Source organism: Fulmarus glacialis, unplaced genomic scaffold (assembly GCF_000690835.1).
Source record: "Fulmarus glacialis isolate BGI_N327 unplaced genomic scaffold, ASM69083v1 scaffold25372, whole genome shotgun sequence".
In the NCBI taxonomy this organism is placed as follows: Eukaryota; Metazoa; Chordata; class Aves; order Procellariiformes; family Procellariidae; genus Fulmarus; species Fulmarus glacialis.
Genome location: NW_009197561.1, coordinates 13,361 through 32,322, shown reverse-complemented (window position 1 = coordinate 32,322; position 18,962 = coordinate 13,361). Strand labels below are relative to the sequence as shown.

Below are 18,962 nucleotides of genomic sequence, written 5' to 3'. Positions count from 1 at the left end.
AGGAATGCCCGGGCTCTGTCTAGGCTTGGAGCTGGCTGAGGCTTGCTATTTATCAGCTTTCTCCCAGCTTTTCTGCAGATCTCCAAAACACTTTCAAATCCTGCCCCTTCCCACATGGTTCCCACTAACACAGGTCAGCGAGGGCAAGCCACTGGGTGCATTGTGACCCTGCTTATCAGTGGAGTCTGCTTTCCAGCTGGTTTGCGCATACGGACTGGCTGCTTTGGTTCTCAGCACCAGCCCTCAGTTCTGCAGGGCGTGATTTGATGCCAGGAGCAGGGGGAGCCAGGGTTGTGCAGAACAGTGGGGGCTGGACCAGCCTCAGGCTAGTGCCCACACTCCTGTACAGGTCCTGCTTCCTCACTGCGCTTTGCCTCACCTCCTCAACCCAGGGCTGCTATGGAGATCTTTCAGCCATACTTCTTCCCATTATGTACAGAGTATCTAGAGCAAAGGATAAGCTTCCTGGCATGCCTCACCCAGCAACAGACGGTGAAATCTGCAGTGGTTACAGACTGGCCAGACCTCTGAAACATCCTCTGAGGCAGCAGAAGGTAGATGTGTCCACACAAAATGCCTTCTCCTCAGTCCCTTGTTGACCCTCTGATGGCTTATGTATTTTTGATTCTGTAACCCAATCGCTCCCCAGATAAATCTTCGAGGGTGGGAAAGAGAGCAGGGTCAGAATGTAGACAGGAAATGGGAGGACAGTGCGTACTTATTTGGGTGTCTGCTCCTTGGACTGTCTGGACTGACAGCGCTGGGGGCTGCTCTCTCGTTGAATCAAGTCTGTACGGGGAGAGCCCTTGGTGGTCTGCTCTCCCTTGTCTGGTAACTTGCTTCAGCAGCAGCCCTCCCAGACAGAGGATGCCCCACGCCTCTGAGAAAAAGAGAAATGCAGAGCTTTGCAACCGAAAGGAAGGATGAGGAAGATGAGGCTTAAAATCACAGTAAGGGAACTTCAGATTAGCCAGTAGGCAAAACCTTCCCATAGTGGGCATAGTGAAACGGTAGAAGAGATTTAATGTGGAAAGCTGCAGATTCTCCATCACTTTGCAGAGGGGTAATATCAAGTCAGACAACCATCTGTCAGGACTGACACAGGTTTAGCTGAACTTGCCTAGAGCAGCGGGATAGACTGGAAGACCTCTCAAAGTCCCTTATCTCTGTGACAGGCTGTGGTCAGTCAGAAGAATTCAGTTCAAGTTTTCTGGCTACAAACACTTGTGGCTGTGTAGTACCTTGCCTCCTTCCATCAGAAAGGGCTTGTTTGCTTCTGGCTACAAACACTTGTGGCTGTGTAGCACCTTGCCTTCTTCCATCAGAAAGGGCTTGTTTGTGTACCAGGGGTAACTGGGACTTCACTACCAGCTGCGGGTTTGGTGTCCTTAGCAGGACAGAGAAAACGCAATTCAGTCTGCTCAGCAGCCTCTCCGTTGTCACGGCTGTGCAGTGCACCCCTGCCTGAGACGCTGCTTGACGACGTTGGCCCTGCTGCATTGTGGGAATCTCTAGGAAGCGATCCAGCAGCACTGAGAGCAGCGCGCGCAGCTGATAGGCACATGGAGCAGCAACTCGTGTCTGTGCTTGAAGATGTCCAGTCACACCAGGAGCTGGAAGGAACGAGCCTTTGCTAGAGAGACCTATCCAGGCAGCAAAATAAGAGGTGCCAAACCAAAGACAGGAAGACAACATATTCCACTGGCAAGGGCAACACTGTGTTAACTGATACAATTCTTGCCCAAGCTTTAACACCACTGTGTCCGCACAAAAGCCAGAGGCAGGATTCTGCCCTGTCCTCTCCTGAGGGCAACAGAGCCTGAGCTGGGCAAAGATGATGTTAGGCCACCTTAAAGTTTAGTTCAGATGGCAGCTCCCACATGAACAGCTGCTTGCTTGTACCCTTCTTTGTGCAGGCTTTTCTGGAGCTGAGAAGGACCTTTCTCCCCCTCTTGTCTGGCCAGAATATTTCTAGACTGAGACCTGCACTGCAGAGCTGCTTTGGGCAGCAGACAGCTAGGCAACACAGCTGGGTCTGTGAGTGCTGTAGGTAGAGAGCAGGGTAGAGGGGTCAGGGAGTGAGCCTGACTGTGGCCTCGTGTTGAGCCAACTGGGGCACTATGGTGACACACTTAATAGTCTGTCCTGTGTAAAGGCAAATGCATTTCTTGTTGTCAGATAAAAAGGGGAAGGGGTGAGGATTAGGGAGGAGGATGCAGGCTCCAGGCCAGCAAGGAGTAGCTTTTTGGCAGGCCGAAGTGTTTGAAGAGCAATGAGGGGACCAAAACTTCAGAGCAGAGCCCAGGCAGCTCTCCTGCCTAGCAGGTTTTTTTCCCCATCTGAGCTGCAGCTTATCCACCACTGCCTGAATCCCAGCTCTCGGGATCTCTGCTTCCAGTGACAAGCCAGGCTCATGCTCACAGACGTGCACGGGACAGAGCAGGCAGGGGGGTGAGGGGAGCGTGCCCACACAGCTTCATTCAGTTCTATTCAGACACTTCCTTTCCCTTGCTGCTGCTTCGGTCCCTGCCAGGAATGGCAGCGGGGCACGGCTGTAGGCAGCAGTCCCCCTGAGCAGCGCAGGGTGGAGGAGGGAGCCTCGGAGGTGAGTCTGAGGGGAGCAGCTGTGGGAGCAGCCTCACAAGCAGGTGCCACATTGGACTTCCTTCCACAGAAATGGACCTTCCTCCTCTCCTGTCAGGCAACAAAGCTCTAGTACTTGGCACAACATTGGCGGGAGGCCAAAGCAGCACGTACAGCCACCGGTCAGCCTTTCACTGTCATCGTGCTTGCCCTCTCGCCAGCTCTCTAGCACAGAGATGGTGCTATTCTTGGTAACACACCTGGCAGCTCTGTGATGCTGGCCATGCTGCCCAAGGAGCAACAGCCCAGCATCCTCCTCTCACTGAGCTCTAAATATAAATAAGCTCCAGAGGACAAAACCGAGACATCACTGGGGGAGGAAACCCCGCAGCTGTCCTCCAGCGCTCGGGCTGCACAGTCAGAGCAGAGCAGAGACACGATCCCTCTAGCTCTGTCCTGTCTGCTCCCCGCACGCTGGGGGTTCGTTCCCTTTTGTACCCTGTGTTGTGGGCCTGCACATGCTTATGTGGTGACAGTGCTAAACTTGGAAAGGCAGCCTCCCCAGACGGGGGGAAGCTGTCTGCGTGGATTTTTTTTTTTCTTGTCCTGTTCTTGCTGGAGTTTGACTCTCACGTTGTGCATGTTTCAGAGCTGGAGAATGGAGTGTGGTCCCTGGGGCCCAAGCTCTGCTCCATCATGGTGAAACAGGAACAGAACCTGGCTCTAGACCTGCCTGAGTCCCAGCTAGCTGCCAGCTCCATACCAGTGCTGAACCTCAACCCTCTGCAGAGACTGCCAGTCCCCGAGGAGGTGAGCCCATCTAAGATCCATCGGGAACCCGGGCTCTCACACAGCAGCACCCCTGGTGATGCAGACCCAGCCATGTGACTGCAGGGTCCTGCCAAGTGATTTAGCCGCTGGACAGACAGGAGAAGGTGATACAAAGCCCAGATACTGCATTATTTGTCATTCTCCTTGAAATGGCAGTCAGAGGAGCAGCACACCTGATGCTAGCTAGAACTGTGTTCTTGATTCCTGTAGTGAAGCTACAAGACAGCTTATTCTTCCAGAGAAAATGATGGAAAGAGGGTTTTCTCCAGCACAGGAGGCTTTACAATCTCGGTTAAATACAAGCGTGTTTCCTTGGCACAAAAAGCCAAAGGCTTTTAAGCTTGCACGTGCTGGAGGCCTGTCCCCTCCAATCTGTCAGTATTTTTATAGCCACTCTTGGCTTATTTTCATTTCTCAGAGAACAGTGTCAATTAATGCGTTGCCAATGACCCCACTACTCGATGAGTATGTCTGCCACTCTGCCACTGCCTTTTTCATGGCCTTGGGCCTCTCACTTTTCTCAGCTGCTCACTGGAAATGGAGGTCCCACTCCAGGTCCTGCTTGCTTTTTCCTATGAAGCAGCAGGAATTATTATTTCTAAGAAACAAGGGGCCAAGTCTTTTGGTCATATCTAAGTTCTTAAGAAATCTGTTTGTCTGAAGGAGGCTCACTTATGCCACTGGTACATGGGTGTAAGTTGGGGCCTCAGTTCGGCTGGCCTTGAGTCCAGCTGTGTTGGATGGGAAGGTTTGACCAGTCTCACACAGACCTTGGCTATCTTGTAGCAGCTCAGTAGATAACAGTAGATCATCTCTGGGGTTCGCTTCCTTTTTTCACTCATGCAGAGCATCTTCCCATTTAAACAATCATCCAAAACAAATGGGTACTTCCAGCCAAAACTGTGCACAAACTTACTCCATTATTTACACAGCTTGAACTTGCTGTGCCGTGGAAGCTCTGCTGTGTGTGCTCAGCAGCCGTACCATGGTGCTCTCTCAGCTGTGTTTACAGTCTGGAGGAGTTAGCAATGTGTCTGTTTAGTGTAAAAACTCCCCCAGCCTATGGTGGGCTGGGGGCTGGCGAGCCAGGGAACTGAGGGGCAGCATAGCCCAGATGGGAATAAATCCACTCTTTATTTAACTCTCAGTCCCCTCCGATTGGAAACAGCTGCCCAGTGGCCCTGGTGAAAATCCTGTGAGCAGGACAGGGGGGTTGTTCTGTTTCTGTTTCTGTACAATCTCTGTACTCCCATTTCTAATGAAGGCAGATCAAAGAGGGACTTCGCATGGTAATGCAGAGGTTGGTTTAAATTGCACTGTCTGGGTCTAGCAAGAGAGGAATTGCCGAGGATAAAAGTCATCTCCCTTTTGGAGGTACTCAGTGCACGGCTTGGCAGCATACCCATCTGCCACTGCCTCTTCCTCTGCAAGCATGTGTTTGCACTCTGTGTGCCCAGCGACACAGACTTCACGGGGCTTATGTTTAGACTCCTGGTTTCTGTTATGTGTGGTGAGAGGCTGCTTTGGGGCAGAGCTGTGAGATGGGGCAGTGCGGAGAGCAGGGGAGCAGCGGCTATGAACAGAACTGGTGGGAGCCCTCTGGGCAGGGGAAGTGGCAGCGCCCAAGAACTCTTTCTGCTTCTCTTCCACAGACTCCCATAGAAATGACTCCAGCACCTGTGATCAAAGCTGAACCCAAAGAGGTGAACCAGTTTCTAAATGTACCTTCAGGTAAGAAGATAGAATTTGCTGGTCAACTTACATCCCTCTATATTACTCAGATATAGATCATTACTATACAGGGAGGAAAGACAACGCCTGAGAGCAGAGCCATGCATACAAGATAATACTGGGGCATAGACCAATAGAGGAGTGAGCGCTGCACTGTTCCAACTCAGATGAGAGTCTGGACCAGCAGCCACGCACAGAATTGTTCAGACAGGGACTCCCAGGCAAAACAGGCTACCTCAGAGTTGGAAATATGCAAGAGTGCCTTTAAAATCCTCAGAGGGACTGTAGCGTTATCCAAAACAACCATCTGAAAGTCAGGAAATTCAGGATCCAGTTTAATTTGAAAGAAACCCAAGCATCTGAAAATCTGCCGATGCACAAATGAAAGCACTATAGGAACTCCCACTGCCGCAGAGAGACATTCCTTAGGCATATTCCCACCTCCATTAAGGCCCCCAGGGCTCTCCAGTACAAAGTGGGGACAGATTTCAAGTGCTTGGCAACCAACTGAGTGTCCGGAGCCCCTTTGGATCAAGTGTGCTGGCAAGTGTGTGAGCCCTGTGGTGCTTCTGGAAGAGCTCTTCTCTTACAGAGCTTCCTGTACTTGTGAACAGGCTCCAGAGCAAAACATCACAGGCTTTGTACTCCATTTTGGTTGACACCGGAGTACCTTATTGCTTTGTAAATACCTTCAGTGTCTTGGCAAAGCCTCTGCCAGCTCTCTGACTACTGCAGTTCCTAGTTTAGCACGTTTGAGGTCAGCCTCATCTCTGTTTTGGGCAGTGCTCAGTCCAGCCTTGTTCTCAGACCCACCCCATCTTGTGAGACTCATCACCCTCTCCTTTCAGTCCTATGTTATGGCAGCGCCTTTTCCTGTTGCTACTCAGGGCCCTATGCCTGTACCAACAGGCTGACATGAGAGCCATTGACTTGATCTCCGTATTTCTCAGTAGATGACCTGGTGCAGATGCCTCCAACTCCACCCAGCAGCCATGGCAGTGACAGTGACGGATCCCAGAGCCCCCGGTCCCTGCCTCCCTCCAGCCCAGCCCGACCTGCTGCTCGTTCTTCTACTGCCATCTCTTCCTCACCTCTCCTCACAGCACCACACGTAAGGAGGCAGCAGGATGTCGCTGGGATACAGGGCTCCTTGGTGCTTAGAGGGGGCTGAAGCCTTTCCGAGGCTCATGTGGGGGATCCTGCCCTTGTTAAGGTCTCCAGCCTGAAATGCTCTGGCAAGGGAATGTGATGTCCTAGCACAGGGGTGTGGGGACAGGATGGTGCTCACAGAAGTGAGGAGAAGCACAACGAGTCTTGCACAATGCCTACCAGCAACTATTTTGTTTTAGCAAGTGCTGTCTTTCACCCCATACTTTGGGAAGTGGCCCATGCACTGGAGGACTTTCTGAGGAGGTTAATGGAAGAGAAAGGAATAACCGAGAATTCCCATAACCAGACTGTTTTTTAACCATCACCCAAAAGTTCTTTGGTGGGGTCCTGCAGTGCAGTCAGCACTGTGTAGCCAGCCTCACCATGAAGGAGCAGATGCCCTCCCAAGTAAAAGAGGAAGGCAACTGCTGAGCTGTGTCCCCAGGATCAGGTTGAGGGCAGGAAAGAGCACTGCCCTGCACGTAGTTGTACTGAGCCTCTAGCTGCTCTGCAAGGTTTTAAGGAGGATCACTGGGGTAGAACTCCTTGCTGACACTGACGGCTGCTCTCTGTGTGTTTCAGAAGTTACAAGGGACCTCTGGCCCGCTGCTCTTGACTGAAGAGGAAAAACGCACCTTGATTGCTGAGGGCTATCCCATTCCTACCAAACTGCCCCTCACCAAAGCAGAGGAGAAAGCACTGAAGAGGGTCAGGAGGAAAATCAAGAACAAGGTGACTGTTTGCAAAAAATGTAACCATGCAGTTCCCGTGATTCCAGAGCATCCTCAGCTCACCAATGCTATAGTTACCCTCACCTCCTCAACTGCAGTGCAGCTCAGAAAAGGTGGGATCCTGCCTTTGGTGCACTGGCACGAGCCTCCCAACCCACAGAAACGGTGCCATGGGGCATCTCTGCATAAATGCTGTGCATGCAACCGTATCTGGGGAGCGTGGCCTCCAGCCCAGCTCCTGGGAGTGTGTGGCCTGGGATGGGGCCCAGAAGCTAAGGCATCACGGATCAGAGAAACCAGAGTGGTCAGGCCTTGCTGTGGGGACAGGGAAACAAGAGCCATTGCATGGTGCAGGACGGGTGATGCACACAGCTCATTAGCCAGGCAGAGGCTGTGAGACTTCAGACTGTGATTAGAAAGCATCCCATGGGAGAAACAACGAGACCCTGAGTTAGTCACCCAGTGACTCAGAAGTGGTCTGGGGCAGAATCTGCGCAGATGGCCACAGCACGTACCCATGTGAGTCAGAGGAGTTCAAAGCAACCCTAAAGATGCTCTCAGGAGCGAGGGGATCAGGCATACTGCAACAAATGGTTGTGGTCTACAGGCCAAAGAAGGCTGCATACCTACAGCATCCATCCTTCCTAGTTTTGGCCTGGAGACCAGTAGGAATGGCAGACTGGGAGGCGACTTCCCCATTTATCTTTAGGGTGCTGTGTGTGCAGGGAACAAAGATGAGGGAGCCACATAGAAATGTCTAGAGGCTTATGGTACTGACTCCTCTCTGATGGCTGCCCCCCTCACAGATCTCTGCTCAGGAGAGTCGCAGGAAGAAGAAAGAGTATGTGGAGTGTCTAGAGAAAAAGTAAGTTTCTTCTTCTCAGTCTTACCTTTGAAAAAGGAGCCCTGTCCATGCACAGCCCCCCTTTCTAGTGCTTTTGTCTCTGAATTGCTCAAAGAGTACGATTCCTTGTAAGGCTGGCTGCACAGAAGTTTGGTTTGGGATCCTGCCCCTACTCCCCTCCCTCCTAGAAATCCTCTTGCAGGATAAAGATTGCTCTAGAAGCCTTGTGTTTCCAACTGCTTAGTTTGGCTGGTCCGCTGCAGAACACAGGCCATTTTGGCTGCCAACAAGGTGGGATTTTGGGTAAGAAAGAGTCATGTTTCCCCACTAGAAGTTCCTTCTGTTTGTCCCATAAGCAGCAGGCCCTCTGAGCGCACTGACCACAGCTTTTCCCCCTCTCTTCCCATGAGGGAGGACACACAAGCATTTGATAGCAAGAAAAACCTTGCCCTACAGTTATTGCCCATATTCTCTCCCCTTCCACTATCCCCTGCATGAGCTTTGTTTTAATCCTTGCAACCCCGAGGTCCTACATGCATGGCAGGCATAAGCCTAAGGTGACATAACGTGACACTGACAGGGTAGAAAATAACTCTTGATCCTGTGATCCCTTCTGTACTAGCAGCCCCTGATGGCATTCTCAGGCAAAGAAGAATGCCAAGATCCAGGTGCAAATTCACATTTCTTTTAAATACCATCTTCTTCTCTGTTATTAACACCACCTGAGATCAGCAAAATGGAAAAAAACAACCCCCAAACCCAACCTTAATTAACTCTTCTCCCTGATGCTATTTGTTTATGTTCTCTAAGTGCGTAGAAATGCTGACTGAAAACAGATGACTCAAGGCACCTTCAAGTTCTCATGCCCTTCCGTAAGCAGCACCTCGGCGTGCATGTATGTGTCCAGGCATCAGAGCAGATCACCTCCCGCTAATGGCCTGCACTGACACCCAGATCCTTCAAGCCGGGGCTGGGGAGTTGGCTGGCCTCGCTCAAGTGGCTGGTCCAGGGCTTTCTGTGCTGGGGCCTCTTCCCCAGACGTGGCTGTGGTGCCTGTACATACTCAGCGGTTTGTTACACTAGTGCATTGCTGTGACAGATGGCTTTCAAACAATGCCAGTTTTAAATGTAAACCAAAAGCAGCATTCAGTGAATTTTTTTAATGAAACAAGTCTTTGGTCAACTTGGCTTTCTGTAAGAGCTGGTTTGTCAAGACCTGTACGTGGGCCCTTCACCATTCGGTTTGACACCTTTGCTGCAAGCCCAGTTTTTACACGGAACGCCTGGTTCGGAGGCTCTGCTGGAAACCTCCAGCAGCATCAGGCGGTGTCCCTGGCCTGCCTTCTTCTGGGCCTGGAGACATTCCCCTTCCCCCGTCCCAAGTGCAGCCTAACCACTTTCCCTTCCGAAGCAGTGGGAGGGAGCCTGCAGGTTCTCTGCTGCCCTCAAGTGCCTGCAGTCGGAGCTGGCCCAGCATTTGCACAGAACCGCCTGGTTTTTATATGCAAGGCGCACAGCCAGGGCAGGTTCTCGGTCTGAGTGGGGGAGGTTTGAATTTGTCCCCCTGTTCCTTTTCCATGCTCCTCAGGGGGGGTTGGAAGCGATGGAAATGCCTGCATAACTTTAGGTCTGTCCTGACTTGACCTGCCTGTAAGCGGGTGTTACTGGCTCTCCCAGCCCTCGGGAAAGCCTGAACTGGGAAATGTCACACGTAACTGTCCACCTGCAATCTCATCCCTGGTCCGTTGGGGCTGGCTGCAGCCAAACGGGCGAGGGACATCTGGCTCCAGGACCATATCTGCAGGTGATGGATGGGGCCACTGAGCCTCCACACCCTGAGAGAGGCAAGGACTACATTTGCTTTATCTGTCTGGCCTTTGTAACTAACCGGCTATGGGTTTTATTCCCGCAGGGTTGAGACATACACAACAGAAAACAATGAACTCTGGAAAAAAGTGGAGACCTTAGAAAATGCAAACAGGTAAGAGGGGCTAGATCTCACCCTCTGTGGGCAGGAAGGGAAGCCAGGGGAGTGCTGCGGCAGGGGGTGTGAGAAGAGAAAAGCAGGCTCCCGCAGCTCCTGGTGGGACAGGCACTGCTCGGCGAGGCGCTGGTTTTCGGCCCGTGGCAGCAGCGAGGCAGCTGGGTTTGGTTAGCGAGCCTGGAATGTTTGTTTTGGGACAGCCAGGCTGCGCCGCAGCAAGGGGAGGGAGGGAAGGCGCGTTTCTCACATCTCTTCCTCCTTCTCCCTGCAGCCCTTTTAGCTCATGCTGCCCTCCCTATTGCCCTCCAGGCCTCTGGCTGTCTCCAGGGCAGCTGCACTGAGGGAGGCCCCTCACACCAGCCTCTCAGACCCACTGTTTCTGCTTTGGGCTCTTTGGAGGAATACAAGGCCCTGTGGCATACAGGAATACAAGGCCCCCAAACAGCATAATGTGGCTGTTTCAGGTTTCTCTTGAGAAAGAGCTGAACAGACTTGGTGAATACAGGGAAAGCTCATTCCTCTAATAAAGGTAGAGATCCCCGCTCCCACCAAATCCAGGGCAACTCCCTGTGCATATGGTACCCCAGCCCTTGCCCTGCCTCTTCCCCTTGCAAAGCAAGCCTGAAGGATCTCCCTCCCGTCTGCCGCTGCTGCTGCTCACCTGAAAGAAGCAAGCTGCTCCCACAGCCCCAAAGCAGGCCCCTGGCTCCCTCGCCCAAGAATCTGGTGAGCGCTTGTGCTCCTAATACACACAGATGGCCAACTGATCACCAGGGGAATTTGCTTCCTTGCCTCCTTGGAGGAGGGCCCAGCTCCCTCTTACTGGGTGCAATCGGTGTGAGCAAGGGCAGGGTCAGCTGCAGGGCTGTTGAGGGGGAAGTTCATTTCTATAGCCCCATTTCTATCACCCCCAGCTCGAATTGAAGGGGAGAACTGCGGCCAGAGAGTCAGTCCTCCCACCCACCCCTCTGCTGCCACTACAGCTTGTGGAGTACTCCTTGAGCTCTGCTGCACTCCTTCCTCCCATCCATGACACGCGTGCTGTGGTCCCGGCTTCCAGGCCAGCCACTGGTGCCGGGACCAAGGACTGTCAGCACTGTCTGGCTGAGGTGTGCGAGTGGCCGGAGCCTCCCATCTGCCAGAGACACGGCTGCCCAGCTGCTCTCATCCACGGGGCACAGCCTGCCACCTGGCCTCACTGGGGGTGCAGGCAGCCCCTGCTGCTGAAAAAGCATGAGCCCCACCCTGCAAAATCAGGAGATTGGCCTAAAAGCCAGGAGATTTTTTTTTTTTTCAAATACACATGTGTTCTTTCTAATTGGGTTTGGTTTTTGAGCACTGCCAGTGGGACGCTGTGTGCTTCTCTCCACATGTACAAGGAGCAGAAGAGGATTTGGAAAGAGATAAAGCTGGGATTCTCCTGCAATCTCCTGGCTCCAGGACCTGGCATTTTATAAAAGCTCAAACATATTTGTGTAAAACAGTCAGTGCTCTCAGGGGGAAACACTCAGTAGTTTGCATTTCAGTAATTTGCTGCCCTTGGGAACTGTGTGCTCTGTATTCTCCCTCATCGCAGATTTCTACACCAGCCCAGTGAAGGGTTTGGTGGCTTTTAGTAACACACCTACCACTGTTCTGTGCTTATGTGTGCCAATGCCCGTGTGCAGTTAAATGGGGCAGAGAGACCTCAGCACGTGTTCCAGCCGGGGCAGCCAGAGAATGATTTAATTGCTGAACTCAAGATTTGGCTTTGCCCACATCCCTCTGCAGAGTTTGCCAAGACTGAAGAAGCTGGAGGGGATCAAAACTGGTTTTTGTTTCTCTCTCCACCATATGGTTCGGGGCACAAGTCGAGCTGCAGAGCTGAGTGAAGTGGGAGCAGGCGGGCCTGTGCTCAATGTCTGACCTGACTACAAAGTTCAGCCCCCGTCCCAGAGCTTGGTTTTCATGGTAGCCCGCCTCTCCATTGCTTTGGGAGATGACTGGCTGGGCTTTGAGTCACCCAGGACTCCTAAATGCGTGGGACATTCATAATGGTGGCTAGTTGCAGTGAAGGTTGTGGTGGATCTACTGGTGAGGAGACTAAAGGAAGGTGCTGCAGGGGGTTACCACAGCGTAATGGCATCTTCAGGCCGTGCCTCCCACAGCTCCTGCATGCTTTATGTCTCAAACATCCTTTTTTGTTTCGTGCTTCCCCAGCCTGTTTCGTCAGAGAACTTGGGCAAGATACAGCAAGGGGGAGGTATTTGTTTTCACAAGAAGGGAAAATCAGGGTAAAATATGAAAGGGGTAGTGGTATTCTTGCATCACTTACTGGCTGTTACCTCCTTATCAAGTTTTGACTTGGGTTGTTTCCTATCCTAGGACTCTGCTCCAGCAGTTACAGAAGCTGCAGGCTCTGGTGGCTGGGAAAGTCTCCAGACCTTACAAAATGGCTTCCACGCAAACTGGGACCTGCCTAATGGTATGAGCTTCATTTCCATCTTCCTTATTGGCCATGCTTCCCCAGACAGCTTTGTCGATTGCCTGTCTCTGCGCTCTTCCCCGCTGCCCGTCTGTGTTGCCAGTTACATCTGCTCGCTCCTTTTGTGTTAGAGTCACCAGAACTGGGCCCTGTGTCATACATACATCGGTAGTGTCAGTAGTTAATGCAACAGCATTAGAATAATTCCTGCATTTTCACTGTCTTGTTCTTTGGGCAAAACTGCACTTTGTTTGCTTTTCATTAGCTATCGGACATTCAATAAAAGTCTTCAATGAGCTTCCATCGTAATGGGTAGAGTTTTCTTTTGCTGAGTTGGTAATGCTTAATGTTTAACTCAGCAGGGCAGATGAACAGTTCAAGAATTCCTCCCAGTGGGCATTACCTTGTGTTTATCAGCAAGAAATGGCATCTGTTCTTGCTATAGACAAGCACATCAGGCTTTGTTAAATCCAGCTGGAATTCTCTTCATGTGCTCTTTTGACTAACCAAAATGATTCGGGGTTGTCTGTTGGTTTTAGAAATCCCTGTTTGCCTCTCATTTCTCATAGTGGAGGATCATGGTTAAGCAGTATTGTCTTCACTGTGGAGCTTTGGAGCATGCCAGTGCGTGGCCATAAATAGAGTCAATTCCTTATTCTTCATCTCTTTTTTTGCCAGGGGGAAAGTTTCTGATCCATAATAAAAATATAACCTTCAACCCTGTGATGTCTTTGCAGGATTATTGTAGTAGCTGCTTGAGACAAATTTGTCATAGTTACCTATATCTAGTTATCACTTCTGCACTGTTAACAGTCATGAAATACAAACAGATGATGAGGTGCTTGCCCCACTTTCTCAGCACCCTCAGCGTCCTGAGGGGTTGTTTTTCGCTCTTGGTTCAACCAGTTTCCTTGGTTCCAGAGCCCCTGCTCTGTAATTTCCAGCACTTTCTCCTTTCAAAATCTGCTCAAACTTTTGCTACTCTTTGCTGCCCCCATGTCAGACCAGATTTTAATGACTGACTGTCTTTTCTCTTGGCTGCTCTGTGGCTTCATTCCCAAGTTCTTTCCACATTTTCGGGTGTGACCCAGCTGGACCCAGTGACTCATAGCTCCTTAATGCAGCGGCTCATCAGAGCACCCCTGACTCCAGCAATTCTTCATTGCTACTACCTGGAACGAGCAAGTCTGGGAGCGGTGCCTTCCAGACATCCCCTGTGCTATAGGCTGATAAAATACCTAATTTAGCTTCTCAACAATATCTTATCTGTCCTTGCTGCTCTCTTCGTTCCACAGCATCCCAGCCCACACACCAACTCTCTCAGGCTTCCTAGCTTTGAAGCATTTAAAGAATTTGTAATTTGCTTTTCTATCTTTGGCCAGTTCCTCTCATAGGCCTCCAAGTTCCCATTTTCCATTTTCAAGTACAGCACTCCTTATCACGACAGATATGTAGAATCATCATGCCTTGCAGCATGGGAGGGGAGCAGAGTACTCTTCTTTTTGTTTTTTTGTCCAGCCAGTTCTTGAAGGCCTTCAGTGATGAGCAGTCCTCAGCCTCCTCAGGCAAACCATTCCAGTGCTTTGTTATCTTTCCCAGATAAAGCTTTCTTGCTATCTCATCTCAATCTTCCTTGCAACAGCTTAAGCCTATTACAACTTCTTCTGCCCACTGTAAGCAAGATCAGTTTACCCCCCCCTTTGTGCAGCTGCATTTTGCATATTTGAAAATTATTGTTTTCGAGCAACTCCCTTCAGTCTGCTCTGCTAAATCACCACGATTTCTTCAGTCTTCCCTTGTAGGCTGAGTTACTGAATCACTGCTTGTTCCCAGAGCTCTCTTCCAGACTTTCTCCAATTGCCCCGCATCGTTTTGGAAGAACAGGGCCCAAAGCTGGATATAGTGTTCCACCTGAAGGCCGGTACAGAACCAGCCAGCCAGCCAGCAAGCCTGTTCATACTGCCCGGGCTGAGATTTGCCCTTTGCAAAGTGACACCGACTTGCGCGCACCTTGTGCTCCATTTTAACTCCCAGATCCTCTTCTGTAGAAGAGCTGCCTGGCCACGTAGTCGCTGACGTGTTTCCTCTGTTAATCAGTCCTGCCACCTCACAGGTCTCAGCAGGTCTCGGCATTTGTCTGTATTGATCTGCCCGCTGTTCTGTTGGACCACTTCTCCCCATGGTCAAGATCATTCTCAATTTGAATCCTGACCAAAAGCCAGTCTGCGTGTAGTCTCTCCCATCTGCAGATTTGATACAGTCCATCATCCAAGTCAAGCTTAAAAATGTTGAATCTTGCCAGAACCATAACGGATCTCTCTGCTACTCCATCTGCTACTTCCTCCAAGTTTGACAGTGAACCATTTGATAACTACACTCTCAGGACGTCTTTTTTTGATTAATTTTGCCTCCACCTTTCCAACTGGTTTTGCAGTAGTTTCCTCTAGCTTAGTTTCCTTCGCTTTTTAAGAGGTCAAAATGGTGAAATGGTCAAAAGCTGTAAGATGAATGGTACTCAGAGTCAAACCAAGAGTTATTGTTATGAAGTGTTTGAACTGGAACCAAATCAGAGCATGAGAGTTAACCTGAAACAAAACAGAGTAAAAACAATGCTAGTTTGCAAAGCCCCAGTTGAAACCATGTTAAAGCAAGATGTTAAGTATACTGCTCTCTCCCAGCCCAGAAAGCCTGTTTTGTTTTAGAAGAGAAGAACTTTTAGAAGGCTTCACAGGGCTGGCTCCCCTTTCTGAAAGTTGTGCGTTTGGCTGTGATAATTCCACGCAACATCTATTCAGAATTTATTTTTTCCCCTGCTTTTGTGGAATAAGGGTTCTAAATGCCTTGTGTGCCTGATATGATGTGCTTAGACAGCATCTATGCTGTCCACATTTAATTTCCTTACTTTAAAACCGGCCATGAAGACTCTGGACCATTAAAATCCCTCTTTACATAGCGTAGTATCCTCGTGCTATTATTTGATCTTCCACATCTCCTGGAATCCACTGGTGGTCAAAATTACCTTGATGTACCAGCTTCTCTGTGTTACTTAGGCATGGCTGTTCCAAAATAGGTGGCTATTCTGAAAAGCAGTCAGGCAATTGCTGGCTGTCCCCACAGGTGTCCCCACAGGACAAACTTAGCTAGTTTACACATAGGTAGTAGAAATCACCAACAGATGCATTGCCTCTTTGACGTGCTCAGTCTGAGCACTGAGCTGGCAGCAGCTAGTTATATACCACCCGTGGCACGTGGGTATTCAGGTAATAAGGATTTGGCTCTGTATCATTTCCCGTGTGTCCCCTCCTGCTCTATACTGCTAGTTCCCTAAACTCTATAGAGACCCTGATGATCAGCACTGGCATCTCAGTCTGAAGCTTTGCTATTATGGCAGAATTTACAGACAGGTGCAGACGTACCAGAGAGGGATTTCCAGGGAGCTTTCATCTGTCTCTCTCCTTTTATCACTGCCCACTAGCTCTGACTGGTCTGCCTGACAGCAAAAGGCACAGACACATGGTCCTGCATATGTGCATGTCAAGCATAAATTTAACCCTTTCCTTGGACTCCCCATCCTTGCTACTGGGTATTAGGTGGCTGCAGTTTTGCTGTCATTTCTGTCCTCGCACGGACAGTAGCTTCACTTTGCTATGTGCTGTGGTACCTCACAGACTTCTCCCAGTGAGCTTGTTTTCTTACAGCCCACTACAGCTCCTACGGAGCCAATGGTCAGGTTCCCTTTGGTCAAGGCAGCGTTCATCCCTTCTGTTGAGTCTCCCTCTTTTTCAGCTTGATCCCCAGCTATGCCTTCCACCATCTCTCATCAACTGGACGGGCAAGTTCTCACCATTGAACCATAAACACTTCAAATAAACCAACACGAGGAAGCTTCTGACTTCCCTTCTTATATTTGCAGTTTCCCTCCCTGGGGGACCACAATGACCCAGTTGTCAGCCTGACCACATGTTCTCACAGAGCCTCATGTTTGTGTGCTGCGGGGGGAGTGTTTCCTCATGGCTAGTGGCACTAACTCTGTGCTGATCTCCTCTCTAGGTGCTGGCACTCTGCTTTGTTCTGATCCTGGGATCCCTGATGCCCTGTCTCCCTGAGTTCTCTTCAGCATCACAGACAGTGAAAGCAACACCAGCACCAGACATTTACACAACTAGTAAGAGTGAGTCTAATGTGGTTCCTCCATTTCACCCTGTCAAACCATTTCCAGCTCTTCTCTTGACACTCCCGGTTCAGGGGTAGCATCGTCCCCTCGGTGCCAACGCCATATGCTGGGGCTCTGGCGAGGGGAGATTCCTGGCCTGTCAGTGGTACAAACTCTGATAACAGCACCTTGTTTGGGCCTGTTGTCGTTCTCTGCTAACCATTGTCCCAAAACATGACAAGTGTCAAAGGAAGGAACATGAGGGAAAAGTCCCAGGGCAGATTGATTGTCTTCTGAAGAGGCTGTGTGTCCAGGGGGCATTTGCCTCCTGAAGCTGGGGGGAGGTGGGTGTCCTGCAGAGCAGGCCTCCTGCACAATTACACATGGACAAGGCCATAGCTGGGTGAGCATGTGCCGAAACCACCACCGTGACCCACACCCATTGCAAGAGAGACCTTGTCCTCATCGTTAACCAATGCTCTCCTTTTTTCCAGTTCAGTCACGGAGCCTCCTTTTCTATGATGAGGGTGCTGGCTCCTTAGAAGAGAGCTATAGCTCCTTCCTAACCATGGACCATCCTGAGGGCTGGGAGGCCGAAAAAGGGCAGTCTGAGGAGGGAAGGCCTCATCTGGCCAGGACACATGAGGCGACCAAATATCTGAGCAAATCGCAGCTGGAGGGTCCTGACCAGAACCAAACTGACCGAACTCTCGCCCATCTCAAAGAGCAATTCCATGAGAGGTAAGCAAGTGGGGGCCACCCTCCGAGCCCCAAAACACAGTATGGTGTCTGGGAGCGAGCAGCAGGCATGTCCCCTCTGCTGCAAGCTATGAACAGCTGAGCTGCCCAGGACAGGCACTTAGCTAAAGAGCAGTGGCTGGAGGAGGCCAATGCTGACAGGGAGCATAAGACCAAGTTTATTTTCTAGAGCAGAAGTTTGGGACTCCATAAAGCAGTGTCCCACTGGCATAAAGCTGAGGAGGACTGGGTGATTCAGGTGGTCCCAGGCTTGCTGGTCATTCAGTGCCCTGGGGAAGAGCTCCATCCTGGTCAGAACAAACCAGCTGGGCACACAGAGAGGTGAATTTGCATAGGAGGCTGCAATGAACCTTGACTGATGCCTTGTCTTTTCTTTTCCTTAGGGAGACAAGCTCCAGTGAGACAGCTGAATACTTGTAGCAGCTGCTGGACCTCAAGGCCTCATCTGTCTGATTGCAGGATTCCCTCCTCACCGAGCAACTGAGGGGACTTGGCGGGAGAGGACGCTGCACTCAGACACTCCTAAACTGGCCTTGGGTTCAGCTCCTCCCCTTCCCCATGCTCCCCTGTTAGTACTGATCTCTCTGAGGGGAGTCGCAGGACTGCCAGAACCAGCAATAAATGTCTGGCGAAGCCCTGAGACACCCTCTTCTCCTGGCCTTACCTCCTGCTTAAATGAGCACTACCCTATGGGTGTGGGCTCACCTTGGAGTGGAGGGAGATCAGGGGAAGCCCTCAAACTATTCAGCTCACTCCCCAAAGCCTCCAGACCAAGGGGGCTGTCCCCAGGCGTGTACCCCTTGGCTACATCAGATGCACCTGAAGGAGAGAGTGTGCTGGATTTACTATCCTGCCTGGGGGGCTTAGGAGTGGGTGATGCTGGTGCTGGAGAGATGGCTCTGGAGAGTTTGAGCTCATTCCTTCCCCTCCATCTGTTAGTATACTTCTGCTTCCGTTGAGAGAAAACCTAGTTCTTCCTTGCTCTAGTTTTCTCTTGATGGACATGCCTACATAACTTCCACGCCAACTATCTGCAAAGATCTGCACACAAACGGAGTGGGGGAGACAGATCCCAGACAGATAAATCACCGTAAAAATTAGCCAGCAGCTTCTGGGCAACCAGAGCTCTGAAATAGAGAACAATTTTCCCCCACAACCCACTTCTCCCCACCCTTGGCACCCTTGCTTTGGCAGGGGTGGTATATCCCTTTCTGTTCCCAGCTTGGGCCCTACAGTGCAGTGCTAACCAGGTCAGTGGCCTTCTTGCTTTCCATTCTGCAGGCCTTCTCGCTTTGAGAGTGGGTGAGAGAAACCCGCTCCCATAACCTGATCCCCATCCCAGCTCTCCATCCCCAATTCTGCTTCATGCCAAATGGGGTCTTTCTAGGAACCACCAAGGAGAGCTCTGCAGCCCATTGGAGGGCTGTCAGATAGCCATCATTCCCCTCACATCCTCCGTGTGCAAAGCAGAGTTGTGAAAGCCACTGAGGACACACTGGCATCTCTGGTGACAGGTACGTTTTCAGGAAAGAGCTGGCATGTTGGAATTGGCCAGGGTCACCAAAGACTGTTTTAGACCTCTTCCTTCTAAGTGCTGGCACCAAAGGTAGCAAACTCTTGCCATACCACCCTTCAGGCCAGACTTGCCAAGTTCGGTGCTGAAATGACCTCATCTCAAGCCTATGCCATCCTCTTTAGCACCCAGACACCCATTTCTGACCCTTCTTCCTCCC

The 18,962-nt window shown here is 50.9% G+C and overlaps 1 protein-coding gene across 1 annotated transcript in view; it reads left to right on the top strand.

Annotated features, from left to right (window-relative positions):
- The window catches only part of CREB3L1 (cAMP responsive element binding protein 3-like 1), a 19,733-nt gene extending 1,804 nt beyond the window's left edge, over window positions 1–17,929 (top strand). Inside the window, exons 2-11 of the mRNA XM_009572596.1 lie at window positions 3,233–3,393; window positions 5,067–5,145; window positions 6,096–6,256; window positions 6,877–7,026; window positions 7,832–7,890; window positions 9,782–9,850; window positions 12,218–12,317; window positions 16,368–16,488; window positions 16,965–17,211; window positions 17,613–17,929. Of these exons, the coding sequence (XP_009570891.1) occupies window positions 3,233–3,393; window positions 5,067–5,145; window positions 6,096–6,256; window positions 6,877–7,026; window positions 7,832–7,890; window positions 9,782–9,850; window positions 12,218–12,317; window positions 16,368–16,488; window positions 16,965–17,211; window positions 17,613–17,649 (1,184 nt within the window). The 3' untranslated portion in view covers window positions 17,650–17,929. The remainder of the gene's footprint in view (window positions 1–3,232; window positions 3,394–5,066; window positions 5,146–6,095; window positions 6,257–6,876; window positions 7,027–7,831; window positions 7,891–9,781; window positions 9,851–12,217; window positions 12,318–16,367; window positions 16,489–16,964; window positions 17,212–17,612) is intronic.
- The last annotated feature ends 1,033 nt before the right edge of the window (window positions 17,930–18,962 follow it).